We start from the raw sequence: 19972 nt of genomic DNA, 5'->3' as shown, positions 1-19972 counted from the left end.
TATATTAACACACACTAGCTATAGAGCATTAATTTGATTGTTTTGGGAAATAATTGACATTGTGATTTTCAGTTATTTTACATTGTCCGTAGCTCAGAATCTCGATGCGTATCCCAAGCTAAGGCAAGATAGCTGACTGTCGGAACTGTTAACTAGCGCCCTTGGAGAGCGGAATGAGGTACGATAGTTTCCTCCCACATTCGAAAAACATGCATGCCAGGTCGATTGAACACTCTAAATTGCCCCTAGGTATGAGTGTGAGCGCGGATGGTTGTTCGTCTCTGTGTCCCCTGCGATTGGCTGGCAACCAATACCTACCGTATTTTCCGGACTATAAACCACAACTTTTTTCCTAGGTTTTGAACCATGCGGCTAATACAACGGTGCAGCTTTTCTGTGGATTTTTCTTTCTCTGGTAAGGGCGCTCTTTAGTTTAGAAAATACGCTAAATAAATCTTGATTTTTTTTTTCTCTAGGGTATTTTCTTTTTCAATTAGCAAAGTTGTTGCCGTGTTAAAAGGCACCGTTTTAACTATCTGAGTTGCTGCGGCTTATATGCAGGTGCACCCTAAAGTCCGGAAAATACGGTAACGCTAAATGGCATCCTAATTATGTCCTGGCTTTTTAACTGTTAAATAATAAAAATAAAAGAAACAATAGACTTAAAAGTCATGAAAATTATTGAAATTTAGCAATCTGATGATGCATCAACCTTAAATATTAAAAAGTATCGGTAGCTGTATCAAACAATGCAGTCGCGCACCACCACTGATAAATATGATTCTGATTCCTCAACAGAAAAAAATAGTGGTGAAGGTGCTGATCACTGTATGTACATAGACTGGTTATGACAAAATGTTTTGTGTTTAGGAATCTGCCGAGACATGAGTCATAATGTAAAATCTTTCAAATCCAAAAACCCATTGGCATTCTTATGTTTGAAATGTAAAGGAAAGGAAAAGTGCCAAAAAGTTCTGAAACAGTAGCTGGGAACATAGCTTTGCCTTCTGTTATGTGAGGCCCACAATTGACAGCTGAGGTTCATTGAATTAAAAAAAGAGAAGGCAATCTGCAATATGACCATCTACTGAAAAATTTTATTATTTTTTTTTTTACTGAAACATTTACCCATAGCAGTACAGTAAATTCAAGCCGTGCCAAAATGTCTGCTATATCATTTTGTGACAAGTAACAATATACCTCCTCCTTTATGTTCTGTGTGTCCAACCGCGCTTGAAGGACGGGGCCTTTTGGAAAACGATGGAAGCTAATTTTTTGATTGTATAGGAACTCGATCTAGTACAAAAAGGAAAAAAGCAATCCTCATTCGTTTTCTGGAACATTAAAGTGTAAGTATTGTTATATTTGACCTTTGTTTCTTTTGTTATCAGCTGGATTTTTCTTCTTGTTTCCCATCAGGGGGTGAAGTGAGCGTGTGTCTGGGAGTGATTGACAACGCTGGTATTATTCTGTAGAGCCTCCTGTAGAGTTTGTTATTTGTCTTTTCCTGGCTCAATGTCCTGAAGTCTCATGTATTTCTAGTCTTTGCTTTTTGTTGTGGTGCTTTTCTTTGTTTTTTACCTTGTACAATTGTTTATGTTTTTCCTTACTGGCCAGTAGGCACACCAAACTTGGGGCTGATTGTACTGGACCCGACGGAATACCAGGCAAGGTCCTCAGAGCATGTGCCCACCAACTGTCACATGTTTTCTGCGGGGTCTTCAACCGCTCCCTGGCTCAAGCAGTCATCCCCTCCTGCTTGAAAACCTCCACCATTATTCCTGTCCCCAAAAAGTCACCCGCAGTCCTCCTGAATGACTACCGTCCTGTTGCTCTCACGCCAGTCATCATGAAGTGCTTCGAGAGGCTGGTTCTCCAGCACATCCGGGACTGCCTTCCTCCCACTCTGGACCCCTACCAGTTTGCATACCGGGCTAACAGATCCACTGAGGACGCCATCGACACTGCTCTGCATGTTGTGCTGAGCCACCTGGAACGACAGCAGAGCTAGGCCAGGATGCTCTTTGTGGACTACAGCTCGGCATTCAACACAATCATCCCGGACATCCTCGTTGCCAAACTGGACATTCTCGGCCTCCCTGCCCTCACACGCATCTGGATGAAGGACTTTCTGACCAACAGACCCCAGACTGTGTTGCTCGGCCCCTACACGTCCTCCACCCGCACGCTGAGCACTGGTTCCCCTCAAGGATGTGTGCTGAGCCCTCTCCTATACGCCCTCTACACCTACGACTGCAGCCCGGCCCACGGTAACAACACCATCGTCAAGTTTGCTGACGACACGACAGTGGTCGGTCTGATCTCGGAAGGTGACGAGACAGCCTACAGAGAGGAGGTCCAGAGACTGAGTGCTTGGTGCAAGGACAACAGACTGCAACTCAACATTGCAAAAACAAAGGAGATCGTCATCGACTTCAGGAGGAACAAGACGGTGCCGCGCCCCCCTCTGCATCGAAGGCGTGTGTGTGGAGAGGGTCCACACGGTCAAGTTCCTGGGAGTACAGATCTCCGATGACCTTTCTTGGACACACAACACCACAGCAGTGGTAAAGAAGGTCCACCAGCGTCTGCAATTCCTGAGAGTCCTCAGGAAATTCAACCTGGACAGGAAGCTGCTGCTGGCCTTCTACCACTCGTCCATCGAGAGCCTGCTGACGTACTGTGTCTCCACCTGGTACAGCGGCTGCACTGAGGCGGACAGAGTGAGGCTCCAGAGGACGGTCAAAACAGCGCAAAGGATTATTGGCTGCCCTCTCCCCTCACTGTCGGACATCTACACCGCCCGGTGCCTCTGCAGGGCTCTCAATGTCGTCAAAGACAATACCCACCCAAACTCACACCTGTTCGACCTGATGCCCTCTGGCAGGCGCTACAGGTGCATCAAATCAAGGACTAATAGACTGAGAAACAGTTTCTTTCCAAGAGCCATCTCCATTCTAAACTCTCACACACACACACGACCACCCTTACCTTGCAGAACAGCGACGTGATGTGTTTTTATATATCCTATCCAGTATTATTTTCCATTGCACTAACTATTCTCTTATTTATCTAATTTATATATCTATCTGAATTATTGTTGTATTGCACTGGAGAGGGGAGCCCTCTAATCTCGTTGCACACTTGAGTACAATGACAATAAAGGGATTTCTGATTCTGATTCTCTGATCAAGTCAAATGATCAGATTGGAATCATCAACATTTGAATCAGGTGTGTTGCAGCCGGGAGATATCCAGGATTCCAGCCCAAGGACTGGAATTGCCTAGCCCTGATTTAGGAGTGGCCTATTGCTTCATTTACAATATAAACAGTAAAGTGAACTAATTAACGAAAACGGCCCAAACTCTACCCTCACAATCATGACGAGTTGAGAATGTATCCAAAACATGTGTAGCAACACGAGAACCAAAAACAAGAACGAGGGCAAAGAAATTGAAGAATATTATCTGAAATGCTGCAAAATGTTCCAAAATCACAGCTCGGTTTGCTCGAGGGGGGTCTGTAGACTCATCACTACTCAACAGCACCAAATTGAACTGCTGAAGGGTTGAAGCAGCAGCAGACGATCCAGGCTTTCGTAAAATTTGGATAATACAGGGATGAACACCTAGGTTATGAGTGCAACGTTAGCTCACCTCCATTACATTAATATTAGCAAATAATAGGAATACTACTCAATCGCCATTAATCCAGGAGAATTTGTCTGATAAAATAGCAAATGTTCAAGCCTGAGAAGTATTCGGTGAGCAGAACGTATCATTACATTATTTGAGATAGTTTGATTAAAGGTGTGTTGAAAGTCTGCGTAGAATTTTGAATCCCTATTTTTTTTAAATATGTATATTCTTGTTGTTAAAGTTTTTTTTAAGCAGGCAGCATCTTTTTAACTGAGACCAATCAGCACAGGTGTCAAATCCAGTTCCAGAAAGTAAAAACCCCTGCCACAGTTTGTCTGCCGGTTGACTCGAAACACTAGTGGCGAAATGCATGATTTCAATAAAAGAGAAATAATTCAACTAACAGAGCAAACAAACTATTCGAGTTTACAAATGTTGCTAAACGTCTGAAATTTAAAATGATGACGATGACCAATACTTAAAATAAAATACACCAAGGGAGGTAGAACTATACACGTTGAAAAAATTTACAAATTTGTTTTCCACATTGGCAATTTATTTGATAGAGTTTAATCTGAGGTTGCTCAAGCATGCCAACTCGAGATCTTTCATTTTTGCTTATCTTGGTTGGTGTCACGTATGACTTTGAGCCTTTTCCCATTAGTATCCAAATAAAAAATATACTGAATCGCTTTAGTGGGATAGTCCCATATCATAGTGTTTGTTTTTAGGTTGTTGCTCCACTTTTGTTTTCCAGGAAGCTCTAAATATTAAAGTTTGTATTTGTTTAGTTTTGTTCACTATGAAACACATACACAAATCACTAGTTGGTTATGCGCCTCTATTTAAGATGGACGGGCTAAGCCAAAAATGGCTATTTGTATTCATTTAATTATTAATTTTTTTGTCCCAGTCTATCACTCTAGTTCGGTAATATCGTTTGTTCCCCAACTTTTTATCCTTCTGTATTTAAATAGCTCAACAGAAAATATGCCGTCTCTTGCTACAAGTAGTGACTCATTAGCACAGTGAGCATTCAAAATAAAAGAACTGGGAAAAGGTTTCCTGAGAACATTTTAGAAACAAGAACAATTTGTCAGTCTGAAAGTGAACGTGAACACAATCAACAGAGGAGTGCGTATGTTGTGGTGGAAGAGACAAAAGGTGGGTGAACACAGCAGTTCCTCAGGGGTTTTTCTGGGAAATTTGCAAATGAAAGGTCACTTTCCTGTATAAAAGAGTGTGTGAACAATTGCCCGTCACATCAAAGACAAGGTAAGATGCCGCTCATGTCAAGATTTCATAAATGCAGCACAGAATCTAACTGTCTATGTTCATTTCCCTGTAGTCAATGACATTTTTTGACTATTAGGTTTATCAGCAACTGCTGGCGTCCGATTGTCGTTATTTATTCATTGAAGTTGTGATATTTAATATATTAGCGGGCACATGCCAGCCAATCGGGAGTACATCATTTTGTATAAATTCTATCACCTTTCCATCCAGATGAATTTAATTGGCTTCAGCTTTATGTGCGCATTTCTCCACGTGGGTTATCCAAAACCTCTGAGCACCTGGACGCTCCAACCTAACAGTAGGTTTGATCATCATGAAAACACTTGCGCTGAAAGTTCAACGGTTCTTCCCCTTACGCTGTGTTTGTTCTCAATTTAGTTTTGGTTTTGGAAGTAAATGGGATGCCGGGCCAACAAGCCCTCAAGTGCCTGCACTCAGCGGAGGGATTAATGAGTGTCGAGGACAAGGATATAGTGTGGAAGAAGAACGGGAAGGAGGAGGCACAGACGGGTAATTCATACCTGGTGCAGCTCGAGGAGAGTTTAGGAGGAGGCCACTACAGCTGCCACAGCACAAACGGATCTCTTCTCAATCACACTGTCGTCCTTATTCAAGAAGACAACACCAAGAGAAGGAAGATCCTGGTGAAAAGTGATCTGGGTAAGGCACTTCTTTGCCAGCTCAATATAGTAAGATGGAAAAAAAAAAAAGAGTATCTCAACTCACATGAAATGTTTGTGTGGCTGTCTCCTAATGTGTAGGGGATTATTTAAAGTGCTCAACTCAAAATTTCGGGGGAGCATTCCAATGCTCTTGGACCTGGCATACGACCCGTGTTGGAAAAGTAGCCCTTATCAGAGCAGGACGGTAAGCTCACACACTGAAACCATGTTTCCTGCTTCACCGGCCAACAACAACACACGACTCAGACTCACTGCAGAACTGAGAGGAACAGCTAGAAATATTTCTTTTTTAAAGCTAAAATACATCTCAGGGTCAAAGATGCGTCTTTGGATTCACTTACCTATGAACGTAGTTGGAAATGTTGGATGATACTCAATGTTGTTGTCTAAATGATAAAAGTTGTCTGGAAAATGGACAAAAAAGTGATGAATCTTCTCATGTTCTGCTCATTCAGAGGCAGCGATGTCGAGTGTTCTGTGGATGCCAGCGGTGAGCATTGGACGTGCTCCTCTGATCAGGGTCTAATCAGCTGCTCAGTAGACGGTACCGGGGACGGGATTTCCTGTGTGGACAAGCGGCACTGCGCATTTGCAGAAGAGAAACACCGTGTCTTCTTCACTGTGTATGTTCGGACGAAGCATTTCCTGGTAGAGAGCTACTCCAAACACTTCTACTTGTCGGAAATTGGTAGGTCCACCTGCCCGAATGGGCATGTTAAAATGCTCTCTAGCGCTGACACATTTTTCAACTGAATTCTAAAATCGAACCGATTTTGTCATACAATACAATATTTTATATTGACTCTACTTTTATAGACTCAACATTTTTTGTGTTCTGTTGGTCAAGTTAAATCACCGTGCAATGCAACACAACATCCTAATTGCTTAATTCAATATGAATGTAAATGTGAGTCAGGTGTGTTTTCTTGTTTTGTCACTCTACCAACAGCAAAAGAAGCATTATGGTGAAGTCGACTGTTGACTGCTGCAATTTTATCGTTCATTCGCGTGTGCATTCACTCTTTTCTCTCTCCCCGCGCTTTCCTTTAACAGTGAAGCCTGACAAAGTGAAAATCAGCAAAGTCAACACATCGATGATAGAACTGACTTACCCGGGCTCCTGGAGCAGTCCCTACTCTTACTTCCCCCTCACTTTCCAGGTTTCAGAGAGCACACATGGGTGTAAAAACTGTGCCAACCCCTGCGATGACACGACTGCTGCAAAAGTAAGGTTCACATAGGAGATGTAATGAATCAAATTGCTAAAGAATGAAGCCAAAAACTATTTCGATAGTTCCCAAACAGGTTTACATATGTGTCAGTGAAAGTGTTTCTGTATATCTCTGCCAGACCATGATGGTGAACTCCTCAAGTACTTGTCTATTTGAGATCAAGACCAAGTCTAAGACTGTCTGTGTCCGAGCCAAGGATGCCCTCTGCAACTCGGAATGGAGTGAATGGAACCACCTCAGGTTTGTATCTTTGTAGGAATTCTGGTCATTTAGCGTTTTAGTAATTTTTTTTTTTTTTTTAAACCCCACTGTGTTTTTTGTTCAGCGACATTGTTATCCTACACTCTCTCTGTTTTCATAATAATAATTACATCAATAAAATACTTATTTGTTGATTATTTCTATCCCAGCACAGATTGAGGAAGAAGCAAAAAAGGAAACAGAGAAATCATACCGACTGAGAACATATTCAATAGATGAGAAGTAACACCTGGACTTCCGTAGAAATCATATTTATTTTATTATATATTTTAATATATTATTTTTGTTTTGGTTTCATGAATAAAATATTTTCTTGCATGTGTAATTGAAATTCGTTTGGTTACTGAATACTCTTACAGTCCTGCACCTTGGTGATAAAAGTAACTTGTATTCGCATATCAAACCATCTTTCATAATTGAAATGAACTTAAATGTCATTGATGTATTCCAACCTACCAAAAACAACAAGAACAAAAATTTGATTTCTTTCTCATGACTAAAACAGTTCTAAAATTTGTAATAATATTCACTCGGCAGGAGACAGACATTGTACTTTCCCTGTATGGTATTTACTGATTTTATGTCACATGTACTGCATTTTGTACGCAGCATTTTTCTTTGGAAAAGTTCTCTAATAATATTTTTTTTTTTGGAGATGGGTGCTGTCCCAAAAAGCAGCAGTTTGACAAATAATGCTCAATTCAGCAATAAGAGGCTTCAAGAAGTTAAATGCCATTCCCAGATGACGTTTACAAAACTCAAAACAAAGTCAATTATATGTGTATTTAAAACAATCACAATGTTGTCTTAGCAATGTCACTTTAGCACAATGCTAACGAGCAATGCAAAATGCCATTGACATTCTAATGGTTAGTGTCAGTAGTCACAATTTTAGAAGCAATTCGAGCACAAACGGTGGTGCAACACATGTAGACATGTAATACAAAAATATTCTTATTGTGTCAAATACATTAGTAGTAGAGGAACAAATAGTATACGTCATGTTTTGTGTCTGCATGACTGTATTAATCCCAGTGGCCAAGGTGGGCACACCGGAAGAATTTATTTGCACTATTAAATCATAATGTATAAACAGTTTAATCCTTTACATGCCATTTAATTATATTATTATTCTGTTTTTCAATTTTGGGGGAAGGGGATGGAACAAATAAATAACCTTACCATTCATTTAAATTGGGAAAGATTATTGTAAATACGAGTGTTTTGACTTATTGTGGTCATGGTCATGGAACAAATTAAACTTGTATTTCAAGACACCACTGTGCAGTTCATGCATGTGAATATTATTAGATTGTCAATGCATTCACACCATTTGTACTCAAATAGCCCTTGCTTTAAATACCATGAAACAGATGTGACTTCTTAGCCAGTTGATTGATTTTGTATTGTTTATAAGCGTTAAGCTAAAGAGAACTATTATTGTGTGGATCTCGAAACTAAGTACTCTATGGTGCAAATATTGATGAGATGATAAATATTTACTTTACGTTTGACATCGAACCTCTTCGTCACGATGACGTCATCCATTTTCGTGTTCCGGCCTGAGAGCGTCTGCTAAATTGCTAACGCAGCTGTCGTCTTATTTTATGTTTCGATACGTCATGGTTGCAATACAACATTTCTGATCTTAGCTGCCGGTTCTCCGCCAAAACGCGGTTTGAGTCAGACTTCTGTTAAAATTCGATCTTACATCGAATCACTTATTACTCTGTATTTCATTTTAGCGATTAGCGTGCTTAGCGCCTCCTCGTTTAAAACTCTACTTGTTAGTGGGGTCCTTTATTCGTCATTGCGCAGCTCGTTGAAGCTGCTGCTGTGTACGGACTTAGATATAGTAGAAATAAAGCTCATACTGCTGCGGCGCAAGATAGCTTGGCGCAGACCATTCAAGTAGCGGCGAAAGAAATTACTTCCGGGACAACGAGCGACAGGGCGACGCTTTTCTTTTTTTTTTTTTTAATCAGTACTGTGTGACCTGCTGCGCGAACTAGGGACACCAACAGCAGCTTTGACGACCCCCAAATTCCGTTGTCTGAGATGGCAATAAGACAAAGCTTTATGGTTGTTTTGAATATGCAACATGTGAATCGCTTTATCATCAGTTTTTCAGTAAACTTCAACTGGGAAATGCATGAAACTTGCAACCTCTTTTTGGAAGTGTTGTTCACTATCTGCTGAATTGAAGAGCTTTTAAGTCGGGTCTCTCATATTTGAACATCACACTGTATTATTGATTGTGACTTGTGATCATATTGTAATATTTCCCATCCTGTCAACAGTTTCAGTACTTCAATGAGTATTCTGATGAGGAGGTCACCCCGCTTGTTCAAGTGCAGTATATCGACATCAGGTCCTCATTCGGTTCCTCATTTTCAAACCAGTATGTGGCATTTGATGAAAATTCCTTTTACAAATTGTAGCTTTGCACGATGTTCTCTGGAAAGGGAAGTGGCCTGTGTGGTGTTTTATGCACTGAGTGGCCAAACAATCACATACAGTAGTTTAGCCTTCCTCTAGCAATTGACCCCAAAGGCCATCAGTTAAATATTAAGCTTCTATGCAATTTGTCTGTCACTGAAGTGTTACCCTCAAAGATACAGATTTTGTACCGATGACTCTTAGATTTAATAAGTTGGAAACATATCTGTGCCTTTTAGCCACTGGAAAAAGTGCATTGCTGTATGTTTTACATTATTGTTTTATTGTACTGCGATGATGTGGAAGAGCCCAACTGGTGACAGAAGATGTGAATTATCATTAGCAATAAACTCTGTATATGCATCACATCAGCTGTAATCTTAAAACTATGTTTGACTTTATTGTCCCTGTCAAATAAAGATTCATCACACACAGGCAAGGCAAGCCCGTTTTATTTATAAAGCACATTTTATACACATGGTAACTTGATGTGCTTCACGCAAGCAGACACAACACCTACATGCAATTACAAAAACAGCAGTTAACAACTTTCAAAAGCAAAGCGCAGAAAACAAAAGTAGCTTACAAAAATAATAAGTCTAGATTTCATACTAGTTTTTATGATGTCAATAAAACTACCACCGGCACCTTCACTCAGTGCTCAATCTTATGTCATTTAGTGCTTTGATAAGAGCTGTTTCTGTACTGACGCACAATGGGGTGCACTACCAATTCCAATTACCCATGTTTTGGGCACAGCCGATTACATCATCCAAAAGGTGTCAGTGGCATGCACGGAGCTCAGCGAGTTGAATTTGAAGCACTGTATATTCTCGCGTACTGCGCCTCCAATCGCCCTCATTTTGATGCAAATGGGGGAGTCCGTGAGGATTATATTGTACGCAGACATTCATTTAATCTGTGTTGACCAATGTTTGTTTCCAGGTAAATTAAAAGCAGATGTATTTACATCATTCAATATGGGGAAAGCCCAAATAAAGCACACCACCATACGCAAAAACTAAAATGACAAAATAGAGTGGTCACTAAGGAGGAAGCAAGGAACTCTCGCCTCACTTCCCTGTCTGGAAAAGCGGAAGAGGTGACAAAATAGTAATGTGATATGTATCAGATGTCTAACCTATTGCCATAAAGTTTGACTTTAATTGAGTATTTGTCACCTGTACTTATTCTTTTCCTCATTCAAATTGATGCTGGCCTTTACAAGTTAAAGCTTGAAAATGCTCCAAGTAAACTACAGTACTCGTCAAACTGATGTATACAGCCTCGTACTGTAGTATATGATAGATTACTACAGCATTATAGGTATATATATATATATATATATATATATATATATATATATATATATATATATATATATATATATATATATATATGTATATATATATATATATATATATATATACATATGTATATATATATATATATATATATATATATATATACATATGTATATATAAACATATATACATATATATATATATATATGAGGGCTGTCAAAATTAAAGCATTAATCCCCAAAAATTTAACTCATTTAAATATTATAACTCAGTTAACTCAAGGTTGATTTACTTAATAAATAAGTTGCATACTTTGCAAATATTGTGTGCCATATTAGCTGTCTTTTGCCCGTCTTAGAACAAAACACTGCTGGAGTGTGGCGCTTGTGGGCAGTTTTGAGAAATGTTTTGAAAATAAATGTCTGCGAAGATGTCTCCATTTAGATCGTATTCATGAATCCAAGAAAGCTATTAGAACATTCTTTAAATTAAATATACTTCATATTTAGTGATTTTGCATCAATTCTAAGCACTCCATGTTACTGCAAGACTCATTGAAGGGACCAATTATAAACTCTTCATTGGAAATTATTGTACTTTCGTTGCTTTTAATGTCCAAAAACGGTGATCAATTGGCACCAAATCTCATGTGGACATCCCGAGCTATGACCACTTCAACATATCAAAAAGATTAACCTCTCCATGACAGATTTATATGCGACTAGAAGTAAGCAGAGCGAAATATACTCGACTGGGAGGACGCACACACGAGCACACTGCTTCTTTACTGATCACGGTGAGAATGTGCGCGGCATAAAGCAACAGTCGGGATATTTATAAAGACTGAAGTGGGAATAAGTAGACGTTCACATTTATTTGGAAGAGGATTTGCTCCAGTTTTTCCACTGTAGGCAACGTTGAATAGTTACAACACGCTGTCTACTAGAAACCATGACTTCTTTGGAACTCAACAGCTCTGACTTTAGTTCTGAGTCAGAGATTTTGTAAAGCCATAGCCTTTGTGAGGGAAGAAGACAAGGCTCCTAAAACCAAAATAGCGACCAGAAGCATTCTTTATCACTATGAAGAAAATATTGTTTATCAGGGTTATGAAAGAGTATTTGCTTAAATTTTAATATTCAAGATTAGAACGACCTCACCTCACCACTGCTGTCCACTGTAACAAACTATCATCTGTTTGTTTTATCGAAAAGGTGAATGACGTCATTGTCTCCAGCAGTTTCCCCATCTGACGTCCTCAACTGTATCGTGCTTCACACAAATTGCTCTCTCGATTTCACAAATATGATTGACGTTGGCATGCCCATATCAATTCACCGTTTTCATTAAGTTAACGAGCTGAGAGAAACTATTTTTGTTCGTTTCTTTGTTTGTTTTCAAGTTGTTCACCTGCACTGCATTTGAGAAAATGTGATTCTTACAAAACGCAAATGATGATTGCTTGTGCAATGTCACTTTCCAGCCACTAGATGGCAACGTTGCATCAAATACCCAAGTGGGCCGTTGAATGGGTTTTGTAATGCATATTTAAACGTTAGGAAATCGTTATTTCTATTACAGTATCTGTATAAATACACTCCATATTTTTAATTTCATGCAAAATACATCACTTGACTGTATTATATCACTACCTATTAAGTAAATTTGTAACTGCACTGATCTGCATATAAAATTCGTTTACATGCACGTTACGTATTTGTTTTTATGGCGGCAAGAGAACATATTTTTCGGCGCGAGTGGCACTCTCATAAACATATGTCTGAGTTTTACAACGGGTCATTTTACGAGTCTTCAATCCAATCAGGCCATTATTATAATCAACCCAACCTTTTTGATATACGACACAACATCTGGCGGTGCATGCGGCCGTTCGCTCTAACAACTCTTTTCTGATCACTTAGCTCCTTCGAGATGAGGTTTAACGCAGATGTTTTTATGGCCCTTCCCATATGCGCGCGACACACACGCCACAAACACTCACACACACTCTTTGTCGCGCTTTGTTCAACAGCCAGAGAGATACACTATGTCGTGTCAACCTTATGTCTGCGTGGGTGCCACGGAGTTAGAAGATCACAGTGTAGGGGATCATCAAGGCCCGAGTGACATCTCTGTTGGTGGAGGGTGATACAGTGATATTTGGGCTAAGTGTGTGCGCGCGCACGTGTGTGAGTTGCGTGCGCGAGTATGATGTGAGCGGCGCGGATATAAATACTACAACCCGTGGGGCCTTTGCTGACCCGCATGCCGACCGAGGCAGGCGGATCATGGCGAGCCACAATCAAACAAATGTGCTGAAGGATAACTCTGAACTTGTGTGTGCGCGTGTGTGTTGCTGTTATTTATCAGCATTAGAATATTGTGTACTCACGTGGGGAGGCGCTCCCATTCCGCTTCCACAGCAGGAGACAAACAGATAAAAGAAGACACGATTACTGCTTGTTTGGACTCTTTAGACTTCAGAGTGGAAAATATTACGAATTTCTTGTATATGAGCGTTTTGCAACGGAACAAATGGCGGAGAGCTTTCATTCTGCTACAAATTAAGCTAGTTGTTCCTATAGGATGATGTGGATTGGATAAGCATAATAATAATACTAATAAATAATTATATATATATATATATATATATATATATATATATATATATATATATATATATGCCGTTCTTACTACCCGCAATTTCTGAGGTACATGAAAATCTGATATGTAATTAACAAACTAAGGCATCTTTTTCGCTTAGTTTTTTATATGTGCTGGGTGCAAGGAGCAACCATTCAAAACGTCCAACTCCAATTAGAACAATTATTCTGACCGTGTCAACCCTGGATACTGTCTTATTTTTATAAAAGCAAAATAGTTTGCTGCAGGGATTTCATTCACGTGTGCGTGTGCGTGTGCGTGTGCATGGGTGTGTGTGCGTGGGTGTGTGTGTGCGTGTGTCTGGCCAGAGTGAAATCCTCATCCGGAAAACCACGTTTGAGTGTTGTGCACATTCATGAAGTGTGATATATTTCTTTCTTGTTTTTCCGAGTCTGCACTTATTTCTTGGCTTGTGGCGATGCTGTGGGACAATTATAAAGACGAAGCACAGATGAGTTGTAATCCTCACATTCATGTTGCATTCACCACTTGGTCCCAAATGATTTATGTCGCGCATCAAATCGAAGCTCTCTGTTCTCTCGCTGTCGGATTGAAACTGAAAAATGTGCACAACGGCTTTGTTGCCTTTGTTTTTTTTTAATGAATGCATATTCATGCAACTTTTTGCTGGGTATTTTTAATGCGGTTCTTGTCCTTTCCATTTAAGAGAATAAGGAGTATAAAAAGAAATACTCCACATTTAATCATATAATATTACATACATTTAAATAAACGGATTTGCTGAAATTTGAATTTGTTTAATCTGATGAGCAATTGCTTGATTTGTATTGGACTCAATTTTAATCAATCTGTAGGGTGTTTTTTCTCGGTGCACACTGACATTATCCTCAAACGTGCACAGAACACAGTGACTGTCACAAGCAAACGCGCGCACATGGAGACCCAGCACAAGCGCGCAGCGGGCGCGCACGCTCACGCGGTTCACAGCTTCTGACTGGAGTGGCTAGGGCGGGACATTGCAAGTGGTGGTAATCGTGAAGAGGGATGTTTGGGGCGGTGGGGGTGTGTAAGCGGCATGCTGGTCTAGCTGGTGGACAGCTGATTGTCCGTGATATTAACCGCGTTTGGGGGGGCGTTGCTGTTCTCCTTGTAGGCCACGCCCCCCCTCGCCCACTCCTCTTCGGCGTGCCACGGAAGGTCTAAAGTGATTCCTCTGGGAAGAAAAGAGCGCAAACCACGCGAGCTGGAGCTGCCGAGGAGCCGCAGTCGCCGCAGCCGAGGACTGCCTCTAATTTGCGCCGGGGAAGACTCAGTGAATAAAGGAATAGAGGGAAGGAGTGATGTCACCTGGGTGTTTCTTCCGCTCGTGGACTGTTTGTTGCCAAAACTGACATTTTGCATTTGTTTTTTTGTCAGCTTTGCACCTTGATCCGCGGGAGTGTCGCAGCCTTGTGTTCGCTCTCTCGCTCCCCTCCGCTTTCATTGACACGGGGTGCACGCTGACAGCCTCTCGCAGCTTCCACATGTCGCATCTTTTGTTGACTTTGAGAAGCGCTAAAGTGAAATAGAGCGCGCGACACTTGGCTCCGGTGACAGCGCCTTCAAACGGAGGAGTGGAGCAAGAGAGAGGGAGAGAGAGAGAGAGGGCGAGAAAGAGAGCGAGCGAGAGAGTAAGAGAGAGAGACGGCGTGAAGGTGCGTTTTGATGTTCGGCATCCACGAGAGCATCCACAGGAGTGGGAGTAGTATGAAAGAAGAGCCCATGGTGGCCGGCATGAACGCGGTTCGGACATGGATGCAAGGTGCCGGTGTGCTGGACGCCAACACAGCCGCCCAGAGGTGAGCCGGAGGCGGCCTACTGCCAGCCGGGACATCGGCGGCTGGGGCGGGTGGGGGCTTCGCATCTGCGGCGTTTAGAGCTCCACGAGCCGGTACCACTTGGGGCAGCACGCGGTCCCAGAGGACGCAGTTGTTGGATAACCACAAACACCGCTGCATGGCTGGCTTGACGACGTTATGAGTTGATCCGCTTTACGCCCAGCTGGACTTAAACGGCGTGACATTTCAGCATGAAAATGCAGCTCGCTCCTCGCAACTTTAGGCGCGCAAGCTTGAAATGTCAACTTTTACTCCTAAATTTTGTGGTGAAGAAGTTTTTTTTTCTTGTGTGCACGCATGGACTAATTCGGCTCTATATTAAGATTTATTATTTGGGATTTGCTGTCATTACGAGTAAGAGTTATAAAATCAAAATTTTTGTTCTTGACTGCAGGCCTAAGTGAAAATAGGCGTCTTTAAATTTAGCACATTTAATTCTGTTTGATCCTTATAGGTAACAACAATTTGAGTTTAAATATCACAACGTTAATTAAATCAATTACACATAGTTTGACATTTCCCGGCCTTTTTTTTTTTAAAGGGAAATTGTGCGCGAGCTTTAAATGACACGCTTTTCCTTTTTTGAGATGAAATGAATGTTAACGATGGCTCCCGGCGCTGATGTTATGCCTGTCGTGTCCGCAGTGGAGTGGGTCTGGCCCGGGCACACTTCGAGAAGCAGCCCCCTTCCAACCTGCGCAAATCCAACTTCTTCCACTTTGTGCTGGCTCTGTACGACCGGCAGGGTCAGCCCGTGGAGATCGAAAGAACCACCTTCGTTGATTTTGTGGAGAAGGAAAAGGTGAGTGCAAATATTTAAAAAATAAATTGACATATTTAAAGGTGTTGCTTTAGATTTCACCAGGGATGCCCAAGAACCGTTAGTCGATCTAATTAATCAAAGTAATTTATTACCGAAATTAAAGTGTGCAGAGTGTCACAACAGAAGACATCGTTACAACTCAATGCTGTGAGTTTTAACATTGAGGCTTGCAAAGTTGAAAGTGCATTAAACCCCGAATGGTCACATGCTCCTATTAATAATATGGAAACATTTTACTGCAATTTTTGGAGCTGCCAAAAAACACATTTAATTAAGTAAAAACGAAATGACCGTCGTTTTTATTGAATGTATTTTTTTTTTCAGCTCGGACAAATTGCATGATTAAAGTGAAGTAATAATTTTGCTTCAGATTTGTTAATATGCTTGAGTTTAAAAATATATATTTTGTAGTAGTCAGCATTACGATCATTAAACATTTTACGGTGTGTTATATTAGCATTTGTGATTCCTTAATATTTAAAAATTAAGTCAAACTGCACGTCAGTGTATTTGTCGAGACAATAAAAAAAACACGTTGCAAGAGAGATTTGACGCAATTTACAGTGTCGTTGCTTTGTTAGTGGCTTTTAAAGACAAAAACCGTGAATGAAACTGTTGCCCTTACCTGAAAATGTTAAATATTTTTGTAGGAAACGACAGGCGAAAAGACCAACAATGGGATTCATTATAGACTTCAGCTCCTCTACAGTAACGGTGAGTTGATTTCATTTCCGTGAACTTAATGGAACAAACGTACCGAGTGAGTGATGCACTCTTTGCACTTGAAGCCGAGAGCGAAAGCCGTTTTATGTCGGTCGTATTAAAATAAATACATAAATAAATACAAATATTAAATATTTATTTCGTAGAATGGCAAGGTAGAAAATAAAAAAAATTTTTTTTAACCTTTGACGTGTATCTTAATTGTTGTTATTACTGTAACAACAACAACTATTATTATTATTATTATTATTATTATTATTATTATTATTATTATTATTATTATTATTATTATTTGGAGTGCAACTGTTTAAATAAAACAGACGAATTTCAATATCTTCCTGCTTTTCCATAATTCAAAAGCTTTGTTTCCTAGATAAAATTTTAGAAACGTGTATTCTTTCTTAGTTTTTTCCCCCCAAAAAGTTACATGCATGAAATTTTCCAGTTAAATTAAAAAAAATAAATGATTAAATATTATTAAAAGTTTAAAGTACTCCAGCTTTTCCGAAGTGCCCCCCTCCCCCCCAAAAAATGAAACAATATGTGATGCTTCTCTTGGGATGTTAAATCATAAACAAGAACTTTCTGACTATCGCACAGGGATCAGGACAGAACAGGACTTGTTTGTGCGACTAATCGACTCCATGACCAAACAGGTGAGATTCTCAATTTCACAATACTGACACAGATTTAAACTTTGCATCAGTTCCACACTTGCACTGCTCTTAATTCTGGTTCCACCACTATTGCGCACACACAAACACACAAACACCCACCACCCTGTGTCTGAGACCCTCAACTTCAGCACAGCACAGCCAGTGTGATGAACGACCTGTCTTACCTGTGGAATACATTTACGGAGGCCCAAGAACGTAGAGGACATGTGTCCTCCTATACTCCACTGCCGCTTATAGCAGCCAGTCACTGGAATGTGGGATTTTATAAGCATCTGTGTGTTCATGTGAGATGTGCGTGTGTGTAGAAGAAGTGCAGGAGTGTGTTAGTGTTGGGGACGGACAGTGATGCATGCCAGCTCACTCTTAGAAGACCTTGACCCTCATTTCCTCAATGTGAAACAGAACAAACTCTATCTCAGAGTGTGTCATGGCCAATCACATAAAGAAAAAAAAACTAAATCAGCACACACAAAATGGCACAAAAAGTGTGGGAATTCTTTGTTATGATGAATTAAGAGACATAAAATAACCTTTTTAAAGGTTGTTGGATATCAGGTGACATTGGACTTTAGGAATTTACACTAAAGGAGAGGCCTTAGAGTTTATTTTGACCTGATGCAAGTGTGTGTTTTTTGTTTACTGTGCGCGTGAGTGTTTGTGTGTGTGTGAGCGCTTATGTTGATCGTGGCCCTGGAGAGCATGTTGAGTGAGGTTGCAGGGGAAACCAGACTACAATTTTGGATGCTGTGCTCTATGGAGCAGATGGTGCACTCACTATACTCCAGTCTGGCAGCCCAACTGCTCACTGTACACCACACATAAACATACATGTACACACTGACGCGGGTAAAATGCGTTCTTCGTTGTAGTTAGAACAGAGTGTTCAGAAGGAGATGGGCCCTATGATACAAACAATTAAGAAGTCACTCATAATTTTTTGTCCCCATAATTTCTTCCAATTAAAATGACTGTATTCTTTTTGCTTTAATCCAGGCGATTGTCTATGAAGGCCAGGATAAAAATCCAGAGATGTGTCGGGTTCTGCTGACCCATGAGATCATGTGCAGGTAAGACTGAGTCCCACCCTGCCGCAAATGTCATTATTTTAGCCCAGAATAGGCCTTTTTAATTTTTTTTATTTATTCATTTATTTTTTTGAAGGTGTCACTGCTGGAGAGGGCAAAGATATGAAGAGCAGTGCTAAATTACTATAGAAATCTTATCATTTTCTTCAAAGTGGGTTGGGAAGATTGGCCGTGACCTATTTCTGTTGATAGGGGTGTGAAAATCTGTGCGTGCGTGTGCGTGTGTGCGTAGCCTTCTCATGTTCAGCTAATTAGGACAAGGAAAAGCTCATTACTCAAACCCATCCTCCTTAGTGTGCGTAACACATGCAGTTTGCATCGTCCTGACAGTGAGCTATGTGTCGACGAGCGCACACTCGGACTGCGCATTAAATAAACTCACGCGCTCAAATGCACTGAGTGTATCAATGAAGGTATCACACGGCCGATGACCATCTAAAAATACATGTCGACTTCCAAGTCGAAATAAATGGCCTGTGGCACTTCCTGGTTATCACACTAGGCAATTTAGACCACTTGTTTTCATATGCTGCAGGAAACGGCCTGAGATCAGAAATCTGATCTGGCTCCGCAAGCCTTCTGTCCTGGGGGACGCAAGAAAGTAGGGGGAGGGTCAATCACCTCGCCACACTCTTTTGTGTATTTCTCCACCTCCCGTCATACACCGCTAAAGCGGATGCTCACATGTAGTCAGATACAGGTACACGCAGACACGCATGTATGCAGGCGCCGTGTGGAGCAGGCGAGGGAAGAAGAGGTAGATGTGCTGTATGTTTTAAGGTGGAAAGAGATGGGCGGGTTGACAACACACCGTTACATTGTGCTGCAGTCAAGTCATTGGAAAAAGGACTCGTCACATCAGTATGCAACCCCCTTTTACCCAGCATGCACTACTCCCCAGGTCCGGTGGGACCACTCTGTGACCCACTTCTGAGGCAGAGAAAGAGCGAGGCGGGATAGAGGGAGGGGACGAGCTCTGAGGAGGAAAAATAGAGAACACAAGATGTCTGCTTGTGTGATGTCTGACAGAAATGGAGCTAACCTGAGTCCCCGATTGTGATTTAAGTTACTCTCATCATCTAGCCAGACTCCAATGCAGCGCCTTCGCTCGCCTCCAAACTGTGGTTGATCCCACCTGTACAACAGCAGCATGACCCTGGTCCTACCTATACAAGCCCAGGGAAAGCCAACCCCTGTGACATCTTTATCTTTTGCGAAAAGCCTCACACCTTTCTCACGCCTCTTTCCATTTCAAGTTTACACGTACTGTATCGTCACTGCTGCACATTCTTCACATTTCCGTGGCTA

General features: G+C 41.0%; 2 protein-coding genes across 5 annotated transcripts in view; both read left to right on the top strand.

Moving 5' to 3' along the window:
• Positions 1–4925: 4925 nt before the first annotated feature.
• On the top strand, positions 4926–7352 carry il12ba (interleukin 12Ba). Of its 2 annotated transcripts, none has more exons than XM_088293807.1 (7): positions 4926–5233; positions 5314–5595; positions 5697–5802; positions 6074–6306; positions 6672–6844; positions 6969–7090; positions 7261–7352. In XM_088293807.1, exons 1-7 carry the CDS (start codon positions 5089–5091, stop codon positions 7268–7270), a joined length of 1071 nt encoding a protein of 356 aa, XP_088149933.1. In that variant the 5' UTR covers positions 4926–5088; the 3' UTR covers positions 7271–7352. The 2 variants fall into 2 exon arrangements, with proteins under 2 accessions (XP_088149933.1, XP_088149932.1); XM_088293806.1 differs by having other exon boundaries at positions 7266–7344.
• A 7177-nt stretch (positions 7353–14529) lies between these two features.
• Positions 14530–19972, top strand: part of ebf1a (EBF transcription factor 1a) — a 68392-nt gene continuing 62949 nt past the window's right edge. For 2 of the 3 annotated variants that reach the window (XM_088293794.1, XM_088293793.1), the window contains exons 1-5: positions 14532–15317; positions 16002–16158; positions 16830–16893; positions 17503–17558; positions 18573–18646. In XM_088293794.1, coding sequence (XP_088149920.1) covers positions 15184–15317; positions 16002–16158; positions 16830–16893; positions 17503–17558; positions 18573–18646 — 485 coding nt within the window. In that variant the 5' untranslated portion in view covers positions 14532–15183. Of the gene's footprint in view, positions 15318–16001; positions 16159–16829; positions 16894–17502; positions 17559–18572; positions 18647–19972 lie in introns of all 3 variants that reach the window. The other variant, XM_088293795.1, reaches the window with a different exon arrangement.

The sequence above is a fragment of the Idiotropiscis lumnitzeri genome, chromosome 4 (genome assembly GCF_059441095.1).
Source record: "Idiotropiscis lumnitzeri isolate Australia: NSW breed Sydney's pygmy pipehorse chromosome 4, RoL_Ilum_1.0, whole genome shotgun sequence".
Taxonomy (NCBI): Eukaryota; Metazoa; Chordata; class Actinopteri; order Syngnathiformes; family Syngnathidae; genus Idiotropiscis; species Idiotropiscis lumnitzeri.
Note: the sequence above shows the minus strand (reverse complement) of the source record. Positions and strands in the feature narration are given on the sequence as shown.